This window comes from Phacochoerus africanus, chromosome 1 (genome assembly GCF_016906955.1).
Source record: "Phacochoerus africanus isolate WHEZ1 chromosome 1, ROS_Pafr_v1, whole genome shotgun sequence".
Classification (NCBI taxonomy): domain Eukaryota; kingdom Metazoa; phylum Chordata; class Mammalia; order Artiodactyla; family Suidae; genus Phacochoerus; species Phacochoerus africanus.
In genome coordinates, this window is record NC_062544.1 from 17,060,575 (window position 1) to 17,073,523 (window position 12,949).

Genomic DNA, 12,949 nt, shown 5'->3' on the forward strand with positions numbered 1-12,949 from the left:
ACGCTGTACCCCTCAGCAGTCAAATTAAAAGATACGAGTTGAGTATTCTCTGTGCAAAATTAAAGAAAACTAATATATCAACTCTAGCAGTGAGTGGTTTAATGCTGTTTTGCTGGTTGTCTTGTAGATTTAAAGCGGCAGCAAGACTGTAGGAGTGAACACATGCGAGGCTTCTGAAGTTAGACTCAACTCCTTGCAATTTTGGGGGAAATTTCACAGCCATGGCCCTCCAGCCTGCCCAGCTCACCCCATACAAGGGGTCCTGGGACCACCCCCTTCATCCATCTGCTCCTCACCTCCTGAGATCCCTCTGTTCTTCTGGCAAAATTTGGGCTCTAGGAGGAGACAGTGTGGTACAGTGGAGAGCTTGTGGGCTCTAGTGTCAGACAGAGCTTAACTCTGCAGATACACAACCTTGTATTATAGGGAATTAATCTCGGGAGACATGTGACCTTGAGGGAATTCATCCTTTTGTACCTCAATTCCTCATCTGCAAAATGAGAAATAATGGTTGTGGGTTTGGGGATGGGGATTGAACTGATAAACACAAAGCAGTTAAATTCATTCCTGGTACACAGAGATGCTCCATAAATGTTTGCTGTGAGGATCATATACCTCTGCACTCAATCACTTCCTTCTGCAAAATTCAGCTTGGCATTTTTGGGTCTTTAACTGTGAGGTGCTTCTATTTTGTCCATCTGCATTATCAAGGTAGAGAATATACCTATACCGCTACATTCTCATTGTCCATCTGTATTATCAAGGCAGAGAAGATAGCTCCACAACCACTCATTCTCACCCAGGGGACTTTACTCCCCAGGGGACATTTGGCAAAGTCTTGAGAAATTTTGTGTTATCACCTTTGAGGAGGTGGCGATAATGGCATCTAGTGGGCAGATGAAAGGGATGCTGCTAAACATCCTATAAGACAGCCCCCCTATCACAAAGAACAATCTGGAATAAATGTCAGTAGTGCCAAGGTCAAGAACTCCTGCTCTAGATAATAATATTAAAAATGAGTACCATTTTTGCTCACTTTTTTAAGACTCTAACGTGTGCCAGACATTGTGTTAAACCCTTCTCACGCATTACATCATTTGAACCTTATAACCCTATGAGGTGCCTCTTGTGTTGAAAGCTTAACTGACTTGTTCAGGGACCTGCAGCCAGAGAGTGGTTCAGCCTAAGGCAGCCTGGCTCCGCAGAGCCATGATTAACTCTCTCTCCATCTGCCCCTCACAGACCACTCCCATCACCCACTCAGAACTTTGTTTCTGATCCAGTGTGGGTTTTTGGTGGGGCAGGGATTGTGGAAGGGTTCACCTTTAGTAAGTCTACAGTCGGCATTGAACTTCATTACTACAGACCCGCACCGACGAATGTGACATCTCTTCCTCAAACTAGGGAAAGTCTGCTGGATTGCGACGTTGTTTTTAAAACCTCTGTTTTTCTTTCATAGTCCCCAAAAGGGAATCTTGGGCTAGATTAATGTTTAAATGCTCTTCTAGGTCTAACAAAAGTAGGCTTCTACTCAGACTAAAACACATCAAATCAAACAAAAGGACAAGCAAACGAAATATTAAAAGGTGAATGGAAGATGCAGGGAAACGTGTTCTGGAGTCTTCCAGGGAAGGCAGACACTCCAGGGAGACTGTGTTTTCTCTATACAACAAAACTCCAGTTATTCATATAACAACAGATTTTTTTTTCTTTTATTTTTTTTTTTCGTCTTTTACATTTTTAGGGCCACATCTGTGGCATATGGAGGTTCCCAGGCTAGGGGGTCTAATCAGAGCTACAGCTGCCGACCTGCACTACAACCACAGCAGTGTAGGAATCAAGCTTCGTCTGCGACCTGCACCAGAGCTTACGGCAACCACGGATCCTTAACCCACTGAGTGAGGCGAGGGACCGAACCTGTGACCTCATGGATGCTAGTCAGATTTGTTTCCACTGAGCCATGATGGGAACTCTGCAACAATAGATTTGTAATGAGCACACTGGCATGCCAGGTGCTGGGGATACAGCAGTCCCAGCCCCACTTCCAATAGTTTAGCTTTCATTGTGAGAAATGTTGCTGTCACCTTTTTTTTCCCTCCACTGGAAAGCAAAGTCTAAGTGCAGAGGAGAAACAGACTACCATATGGGGAGCCACAAAATGAGTAAAGATAATAACAACATAACAACAAAACAGCAACTAAAACCCATTGCACCCTCACTTTCTACAAGTAGTGCTGGGTACCTTCCATGTGTTGGGTCACTGGACCTTGTGAATGCTCAGTGGGGAAGATACAAATATTCTTCCCATTGTACAGGTGAGGACACACAAGACAAAGCTGCTAAATTTGTTGAGGTTGTTCCTCAAGTACAAGAAGATATTCTTTATCCTGCCTCTGGTGAGTGTCATAAAGCCATTAGAGGTGTATGAGTGTGAGTCCCCTTCCCTGTCCTGTACAGATGAGTGAAATTAACTGGGAACTGAATTAGGTCTCCTGTGGACCAAATGAGCTGCATGATCTCAGCCTCAGTTTGCTTAGCTGAGCAATGGGAAATCACATGACTCTGCCCCTGAGAACTGATGTGAACTCCCACTGACTGAAGATGGATTTGGAAGAGGCAGGATAAAGGACAGAGATCCAAGAAGCTGTCCAGGGATAAAGACCTGCATAGATGACGATGCCAATAGCCACTTCGGTGTTTCTGATGGTGCAGCCTCGAAGCAGAAGACTCTCGTTACCAAAGCCGGTCCTGGTCTGATCAGGATGTTCCCTGGGGATGAGCAAGGACAGGGAGTAACAGTTTGACAGCCCCTCCACATTGTCACTGGTTAGTGTCAGAGAGTTAGAAGAGTGATATTACCTCAGAATGTAATCCTCATGTTCAAGTGTAACTCTTCATGGCTCCAGGACATCTTTGGGGCTGGACCATTAGAAGGGAATTGCTTATTCCTAAGAATGTCATCATTTACTCACTGAAAAGGCAGAACTCTGCTGCACAAGCCTCAGAATGGTTCTGGGGTAGAATGTGGGGGAACTGGTTTCTGGCCCTCCAAGGATGGATGCTGTGTTCCCTTTAGGTGTGTTCACATACTCACTCCCCCCAGCTTCTTGGTCTAACCCACAGCTAAACATCTGAGTCCATAGCAGACACGGGCAGTTCTGCCTCTCATCTCACCAGGCGTTAAGATAGGGCAGCTCCAGGGCTTCCCGTTCTGAACCACATCCCTCTCTCAGCTTCTCTCCTGTGCCCTTCTCCTCCTGCCCCATCCCTTGTGAAATAAACAGACCTCATAGCAGATGGGTCTGTGGCCCTCCTACACCATCCTGGCAGGCAGCTTCTTAAAGGGGAGATACTAGAGTTTTTCCTTTTCTCTAGTTTCAGGAAGACTTGCAACTTTCCACGTCACACCAAAACGTCTGAGTCAACCCATACCAGTGATTATTCGGCGCCCAGCCCTAATTCTATCCTGATATCTTCCCTTTGGGGTTTTCAGAAAGTTTAAATATAACTTCCCCACAACACCAGGGAGAACAGAAAAAGAATAATATGAACGCTTTGGGATTTTTCTCCTTCTAGTTCTTCAATATTTCATTTCTCTAGGTCTAGTTATAAGTGTTTTCTATGTATTAACTCAGTTAATGGTCTTGACGCTCTTATAAGAGAGGTCAAGTGTCAAACCATTTTTTCGTTCTTTTTTTAGGGCCGTACCTGAGGCATATGGAAGTTCCCAGGCTAGGGGTCGAATTGGAGCTGCAGCTGCCAGCCTGTACCACAGCCACAGAAATGTCAGATCTGAGCCACATCCACATCTATGCCGCAGCTCATGGCAACACCACATCCTGAACCTACTGAGCAAGGCCAGGGATTGAAATCGCATCCTCACAGATACTATGTCGTGTTCTTAACCTGCTGAGCCACAACAGGACCTTCTCAAACCCATTTTATAGATAAGGAAACTGAGGCAAGTTCATAGGGCTAGTAGGAGAAAGGGGATTCAAACCCAGGACGTCTGGCTACAGAGTGCTATACCGTCACTCAATAGGGCTTTAATGATAATTTTTTTCTTTAATAATAATTTTTTACGGTGTTTATAAATTACACTTACTTACATTATTTTATTTGACTCCCTTTGGCTCTAGGAAGTTTGCAGGGGGATCATCTTTACTCATGAGAAAAATGAAGTACAGAGAGGGTGAGAGATTTTTTCAAGACCACACACCTGGTACATGGGACATCCCAGGACTTGGAGCCCAGACCCCAGATACCATTGCTCCTGTGGTTTTCACTACGTCATGGTTTCTCCAAATAGTTCCCCCTTAACTATAGCCAGTCAGTCTTTCCATTTGCAATTCTTCTGTATCTAACAAGGAAATGTCTTAGTATTTTGTAAACCCTTTTCTGGCACTTATTTATCTAACTTTTCAACACAGAGGGGGCTTTGGCAAGTAGTAATCTGTAGTTAAAATAAAATGTCATCTGAAAAAAATACAACATTGTAAATCAACTATATCTCAATATAAAATAAAAATTAAATTGAAATTAATATGACTACAATAATACTATATTAATGATAGTGTCTATAAAATTTCAAATAAAAAACTTGTACTTGTATAATATTTATAAATGGAAAGTAAAACAGCTATAAATCTATGGAAATCTATACATGGCAGTTGTACTGGTGGCCCATAGTGTCAGTGACATAAATTTTCCTTTAGAAATAAACTGAGAAAAAAAAGTAAGCAAATTAAAAATTCTGGGGAGTTCCCATTGTGGCTCAGTGGGTTACAAATCTAATATCCATGAGGATGTGGGGTTCGATTCCCGGCCTTGCCTCATTAGGTTAAGGATCCAATGTTGCTGTGAACTGTGGGGTAGGTCGCAGATGTGGCTTGGATTTGGCATGGGCTGTGGCTGTGGCTGGCAGTTGCAGCTGTGATTTCACCACTAGCCTGGAAACTGCCACATGCCATAGGTACAGCCCTAAAAAGAAAAAAAACTGGGGCGTTCTCACAACCGTGCAAAGAGATTGGCAGCATCTCTGGAATGCTGGGACTTGGATTTGATCCCTGGCCTGGCACAGGAGGTTAAGGATCTGGCATTGCCACAACTGTGGTGTCGGTTGCAATTGTGGCTTCAATCTGATGCCCAGCCTGGGATCTCCATGTACCTTGGGGTGGCCAAATGAAAGAAAAAAAAAAGTAAAAAAAAATTTGGAAAATATAGATGTTGTATAAATATGATACAAATCATAAGGTGGTCCAAAAATGACTGAAGTCGAAGACCTGCTTCTCCTTATCAAGGAAGGAGCTGACTATGGATATGATACTGTGATAGAATCTTGAATGATTCACCCTCAGTAGCTAGTAGCTTAAAAAGCATTTTTTATGATGCTCTGATATGACAACATATGACAGACTTTTTCTCCTGGTTGTAATGTTCCTTTCACAATGGATGGAAGAAAGGGATTGGCTATCTCATAGCTCTCCTATTCAGTACTCCATTTAGAGGGACACTTTATTTAACTGACTCAGAGCAGTATTTCTCCACCTTGACTCTAACAACATTTGGGATTATCCTTTGGTGTGGGAACTATTCTGTGCCTTGTGGGATGTTGAGCAGCATTCCTAGTCTCTACCCACTAGGATGCCAGCAGCATCCCTCCCCAGCTGCGACCACAAAATGTGTATCCAGACATTGTCAAGGTCCTCTGATAGAGAGGGGTGTGAGGGGTTTGAAAACCACTGCTCCGTAGAAATCGAAATGTTTAAAACGTGCATTTTCTTTCTTTTTTAAAAAAACTATTACTGGAACTTAGAGAGACTGAGACTTTTTTTTTGGCTGCACCCATGGCATGTGGAAGTTCCCAGGCTGCAGTTGTGACCTGCACCACAGCTGCGGTGACGTCGGATCCTTAGCCTGCTGCCCCACAAAGGAATTTCCAAAGGTTGCATTTTCAAGTCTGACATCCTTAATCTTTAGAGCCTTAAAAGCTGCTAATTTTCTAACCATCTGGGCAGCCCCAGGAGGACTCCTAAATTAAGGGGACTTCAAGAAGCTTCCAGGAACCTAGAGAAATCAGACCTGTTGGTTTGCTCAGGAAGAGAGCACAGACCATCTGTGGATGCTGGGCCTTGGCATAGAAGCATAGGTCCTTGGAAGGACCAAAAAAGAAAGTTTGCCATCATCCCATGAGTTGGCTCCTGGGCTGACCAATCAGACTTTCAGGGCTCACCTATGAGGGCTGGGCAGGTGGGGAAGATGTATCTAGGGGCAGCAACTAGGAAGAGAGGTGCTGAGGGTTGAATGGAACTGGGCAAGTTCTATGTCAGATGGGGGAGGGGGGAAACAGAGCCCTGGCTGAAGTTGAGAAAGGCCAGCTGCTGGCCTGAGCTCTAGTGGGGAGAAAGGGTCACAGATAAAAATAGCAATGAGGCTGTTCTTGTAAGAGGAAGGAGAATGGCTCAAGGCCTGGGTGACTTGGAATGAACCCTATCCATACAACTAGGCACGAAGGGTGGGCTCCCTGCCTGGGCAGGTGGAACCTCTACCCGGCCAGGTGCCTGCAAAGAATCTTCATGTCCCCCAGGAGCTGTGCCCTTCTCCACTTGTCTCCATCTGCTCTCTCTGGGCTTTTGAAAGTAATTTGCATTGAAAAGCGGCTCTTTTTCTTGTATTGTTCTTACATTTTCCCCTCTTATCTTGTTCCTCAAGACATCCTACACGGCCAAAGAAAATGTGGGTGGAGAGAAAACAATGATATCTGCCTCCCAAGAAGCCGCCTTCTTCTTTTCTTTTTTTTTTTTCTTTTTAAGGTCTCATCTTCAGCATATGGAAGTTCCCAGGCTAGGGGTTGGATCAGAGCTGCAGGTGCAGGCCTATATCAATGCTGGATCTGAGCCACATCTGTGACCTACACCATAGCGTGTATCAACACTGGATCCTTTATCCACTGAGTGAGGCCAGGGATCGAATACTCATCCTCACAGAGACTATGTCAGGTCCTTAATCTACTGAGCCACAGTGAAAACTCCCCCAAGAAGCCTTCTTAAGCCTCGTTACGGCCTGATTGGTAGAGAAGTCGCTATAACTTGTCTGAGCTCTGTGTGCAGACAATGGAAAACACCTGGGGATGGAGTGAAAAGACCCAGATATGAGTTCTGGTTTTATTGTGTAGCTACTGTGAGCCTTTGGATAAATTGCGAGAAGTCTTATCATCAGATCTCCCATCTGAACAATGGGAATCATAATTCTCAATTCCCTGGCTTGTTTTGCGGATTAAATGAGATGATATTCTTTGACAGTACTCTAAAACTGTTAAAGCCCTGAATGAAGTCCTTCATTCATAGCTGTTACCATTGCTCTTCTTTTGGTCTTTTTTGCAGTAAGACCAGTAGTCAGATGTAGGAGCAGAGTTACAGTAAAGAGCTCAGGCTGAACTGAAAGGAACAACAAGAACCATAATTGCAACAGCAGTGGCCCCATTAAAAAATTTTTTTTTTTTGGTCTTTTTTAGGGCTGAACCTGTGGCATATGGCAGTTCCCAGGCTAGGAATTAAATCTGAGCTGTATTTCTGGACTATACCACAGCCGCAGCAATGCCAGATCCAAGCTGTGTCTGTGACCCAAGCCACAGCTCATGGCAATGCTGGATCCCCAACCCACTGAGTGAGGCCAGGGATTGAACCTACATCTCCGTGGATACCAGTCAGATTTGTTTCTGGTGAGCCACAATAGGAACTCCTCCATTAACTATTTACTCTGTGCCAGTTTCTGTGCTTCAGGCTTTGCATATGACCCATTCTTAGAAAAAAAAAATCCCATGATGTAGATATTACAATATTTTACAGATGTAGAAAACAAGGCCCAGAGAGGTTAATTAATTTACTTAAGGTCATACAGCTTGTAAGAGAGAGCCTGGTTTCAAACCCAGGTCTGTCACCCCCCATTCTTACCTATAATGCAATACCGGCTCTTTCAGAAACTGATCGAAATTCAATCATACTTGCCTCCCTTGAATCAGAGTGTAGTCATGATTTTGATGCTGCTTCACCAGAGTTCTGAAAAACCTATTAGTGAATTTAACCCTGGGAGGTAATGAATAGTCACTTCAGCAAACAAAGAATAGAAAAGCTTTCCAAAAAAAAAAAAAAAAAAAAAAGAAGGAGTGCCCGTCGTGGCGCAGTGGTTAACGAATCTGACTGGGAACCATGAGGTTGCAGGTTCGGTCCCTGCCCTTGCTCAATGGGTTAACGATCTGGCGTTGCCGTGAGCTGTGGTGTAGGTTGCAGACACGGCTCAGATCCTGCGTTGCTGTGGCTCTGGCGTAGGCTGGTGGCTACGGCTCCGATTAGACCCCTAGCCTGGGAACCTCCATATGCCGCGGGAGCGGCCCGAGAAATAGCAAAAAAAGCCCCCCCCCCCCAAAAAAAAAAGAAAAGAAAAGCTTTCCCAGTTTAGTTAGGTCTTTCCAGCCCTTCTTTATGATAAAAAAGAAAGAAACTTCCAGAGGACCCAGATGCTGATGTATTTGGCCATTTCATTCAAGAAAAAAAAAATGTGTTCTAGCCACAGAGGGAGTATTTACAGGCAGAAGATACTTACATATAGCCCTTAAATCTGTTGAGGTGATTGTTGGGCTTCTCACACACGATGGTGTTGTGGAATTGTTCCGGCTGGAAGTGCAACTCCTGTGAGAAAGGGGATGCTGTGAGGTTATTAAGTGAGAGGGATCTCATTCTAATAGGATCATTGGGAGAGCTAATCACTATTAGAACCATTTCAAATAAGGTAATCCCCGCTTTGTCACACAGTGATGTTCTGAAATGCGTTAGAAGAAAAAGTTAAATCCTCATCAAGGAGGAGAAAGTAGATGCAGATGAAAAGTTGGATTTGAGGCAAAGGAAGAGCCCTGCCCTGTCCACTGTGCTGGGCAGGTCTGGGTTTCAGTTTCCAGACTCACGCGGCCCACAGCACTTATTGCAACAATGGGAATGTGCGACAACGGCACTGTCTAACATTGAAGCTGCTCAGTGCATGTGGCCATTGCTATATGGTAGTATGACTGAGGAACTGATATTTAAATTTTATTTAATTTTGGAGTTCCTACTGTGGCTCAGCAGAAACGAATCTAACTGGCATCCATGAGGACGCAGGTTCGTGGCCTTGCTCAGTGGGTTAAGGATCCAGCGTTGCTGTGAGCTATAGTGTAGGTCACAGGCACGGCTCAGATCTGGTATGGCTGTGGCTGTGGTTGTGGCCAATGGCAACAGCTCTGATTTGACCCCTAGCCTGGGAACCTCCATATGCCGCAGGTGTGGTGCTAAAAAGACAAAAAATTTTAATTTAATCTTAATTAAAGTTAAATAGCTACCTGTCACATGTAGCTGACACGTTAGGCAGTGCAGAAACAGGTGATCAAAAAGCAGAGATTATAAATCACACCACGGAGAGCTAGCCACAGTTAATATTCTTGTGCACATAGTACTCCCAGGGTTTTAAAAATATATATACATATACCTACACCACAATTATGTATGGACACACATACACATTTATGCATTTCAAAAATGAGGTTTCGTGTTCATATATCTTGAATGTTTTTACATGTTGTTAAATTTGTCTACACGCTTTTTAACAGCTAGAAAGAAACCTACTGCATGAATGCCACCATATTTCATTTAATAATTTTACTACAGAATATTGACATTGTTTCAGTTGTTTTAATGTTACAAAAATGTTGTGAAAACAGTAGCTAATAAAGCAAAATAAGTAGCATTTACTGGATTCTTATTCCTTCCAGATGCTGTGATGAATATTATTTATTTTCAAGTTTACAATTGTTCTATGAAGTACGTACTTTGATTATTTCCCTCTTTAGGGATGGGAAAATGGTGACTCAGAATGGTTAAGGAGGCTGCCGTGGTCATACCAGGACTGGGATTTGAACCCAAGTCTGACTTCGCACCCTCTGTTACTTGCACAGCGCATTGCCCCCGGGAAGTCTTGTAGCAAAGCATTTTAAACACATTCTTGTTTTTTACTGTTTCTCTTTCATTAAGTATATCAGTGGTACCATATCATTGAGTCCAGTGCTGGGGGGTGGGGGGATACAACTAGGGGAAAACACAACTAGATCCTGCTTTCTTTTATACATTATACACACACACACACACACACACACGATATATATAAAAGAAATATATGAGAATAGAATTGATTTATAGTTTTGTATCAATTTCTGCTCTATAGCATAGTAACCCAGTCATACATACATATACATTCTTTTTCTCATATTATCTTCCATCATGTTATATCTCAGGAGACTGGATATAGTTCCCTGTGCTGTACAGTGAGACCTCATTGCTTATCCATTCTAAATATAATAGTTTACATCTACCAGCCCCAAATTCCCCCATCTATCCCACTTCCTCCCCACCCCAATTCTACCCCACATTGGCTAAGAGTACATTCAACTCCTGAGCCTCAGTTTTCTCATCTGTAGAATGGGACTAACATCATCTTCCCCCTCCCTCTCATTTGTGCCAGGGAAGAGAGAATCCACGTGGAAAAGCTGTGAAAGGGCATAATGTGCTATGCCTACAGAAGAAAGCAGTGCCCAGGGTGGTATTGGAAATGGTTCCCTGGGCAGAGCTTTTAGCGCAAGGAGTGAATTTATCACCAAAAGCTTTAAGGTACAGCTGTTCCAAGAGGTAAATTGATTAGAAGAAATGATAGCATTTTCTGGCTTCGTGTAAATATACTGTCCATTGGTTCTGTGGGGACGCCAACATAAATAAACTTTCTACTCACTTGAAATAAATTACCCATCCAAGAGTTTCTAAAAATACAGCCCCTTTTCCCCCTCCAAGTATTGATTCTTTCAGGGACAAACACTTGCCGGGTTCTGAGATGATGACAAATCACACGGTAATTTGTCAGCTGCTTTCACAGCTCTGATGAAGCTGTGCACTCCCCTTCCGATCCATCTCACTTGGCTCCCTGCCAGCTTTCTAAATCCACCCCCACTGAAGACACGAGTGGCGGTGGGGTCTGAGGGCTAATGATCCTGCTGCAGTGAGTCGCTGTCATCTGTTCAGTACATATCCTGAGGGTCCCTGAAGCGGTAAAGTGGTGAAGTTTCTCTCTCTCGTCGCTCAGTGGGGTATCCCAATGACCTTCATCCTGAAGTGTCCCTTGTTCTTTTATTCTTCCGGGCACTGGCCTTGGGTGCTCTGTCTGTCTCCCTCTCTTCACAGAGAGGTGACTTTGCCCTTTCTAGCTTCCCGTCTGCTGGACTCCTGCCTTCCCTCCCTGAGGTGGGCTGTGGAGAGGGGCTCATGGCTCAAGGAGCCTCTAGGAGAATCCAAGGACAGAAGTGGCAGGGGGTGGGGGTGGGTTGGAATTGCCAAAGCCCCACAGATTTGCCAGTGGGCTTAATATTTTTTTCTTTCTTAACCTCATTTGGGAGTTTCTTTTTTTTTTTTTTTTTGTCGTTGTTATTGTTGTTGTTGCTATTTCTTGGGCCGCTCCCGCGGCATATGGAGGTTCCCAGGCTAGGGGTTGAATCGGAGCTGTAGCCACTGGCCTACGCCAGAGCCACAGCAACGCGGGATCCGAGCCGCGTCTGCAACCTACACCACAGCTCACGGCAACGCCGGATCGTTAACCCATTGAGCAAGGGCAGGGACCGAACCCGCAACCTCATGGTTCCTAGTCGGATTGGTTAACCACTGCGCCACGACGGGAACTCCGGGAGTTTCTGATTCACTTCTGACTCAGTACCCCAGAGCTTTTCTTAGCTTGTGGATGAAGCCCACTGACTTTTCTTTTGGATCCAGCCTTTTATCTAAGGCATAGTCCTTGAGGAAAGTCTCACTAATAGGCAGGAAGCCCTGGGGAGCCAGCAGGGTGCTGGAAAAGAGAAACTCTTTCCAGGGAGGAGAGCTTGTGTGTCTGCAGTTCTTCAGGCCAGACTTCCCTATCTTGAATACAAACGTTGCCAGGCACCTATCATTAAGTTCTCACAGTAACCTTAAGAGGTGCGGAAGAAGTGCAAACGCAGATTCAGTAAAGCAGTTGTCTTATGGTTTGTAAATAACAGAGCCAGCACTGCAATTCATGCCATTGGAATCCCAAACCAGTCCTCATTATCATCACCAATACATTTATTCCTTTCTCCTTTCATCATCATTATCATTATCACACAGCATTTACTGCATGGTTATGAAGTGTCAAGAACAACTAAAAAAGAACATTTTACACATGCTATTCCCTTTAATGAACGCAGTATCTCCATCAGATAGATACTCTTACTATCCCTATTTTACAAATGATAAAACTAAGGCTTAGTGAGACTTAATAAACTTTCCCAATGACACAGAGCGAGCAAAGCAGAAGAGAGGCTTTAACCTCAGGACTTCTGGTGGCACACAGTCAACTTTCTTAAACCACAGTGCTATTTTGATGCACAAAGGAAAGATTATCATTTGAAATTATCCTTTTGGCCCTATTTCCTTTTCTATACTCCTTTTCCACTTCTTATGACTGAAGTATCTGATACAATAAGTGCAGTCCACATATAGTTGAACCTTGAACAACATGGGTTTGGACTCTGTGGATCCACTTACATGGATTTTTTTCAAACATAAATACTACAGTATTACCCTACTGTGGTTGGCTGAATCTGCAGGTGCCAAACTGCAAATATAGAGGGCTGACTATGTTATAGCAAATTTTCCACTGTGTGGATGGTTGGCATTCCTAACCCCTGCGTTGTTCAAGGTTAACTGTATGTGGAATCTAAATGGAAAAAAAAAAAAAATCTTACTGCCAGAGGCGGCAAGTGGAGGGTGGGTAAAATGGGTGAAGGGGATGAAAAGTTACAAACTTCCAGTTAAAAAATAAAAGTCAAGGAATATAATGTACAGCATGACAACTATATTCAATAATA

At 43.8% G+C, this 12,949-nt stretch overlaps 1 protein-coding gene across 1 annotated transcript in view; it reads right to left on the reverse strand.

Moving 5' to 3' along the window:
• The window catches only part of ATP10B (ATPase phospholipid transporting 10B (putative)), a 129,537-nt gene that overhangs the window by 79,668 nt on the left and 36,920 nt on the right, over positions 1-12,949 (reverse strand). Inside the window, exons 4-5 of the mRNA XM_047782200.1 lie at positions 8,602-8,687; positions 2,663-2,769 (exon numbers count right to left, since the gene is read on the reverse strand). Coding sequence (XP_047638156.1) covers positions 2,663-2,769; positions 8,602-8,687 — 193 coding nt within the window. The remainder of the gene's footprint in view (positions 1-2,662; positions 2,770-8,601; positions 8,688-12,949) is intronic.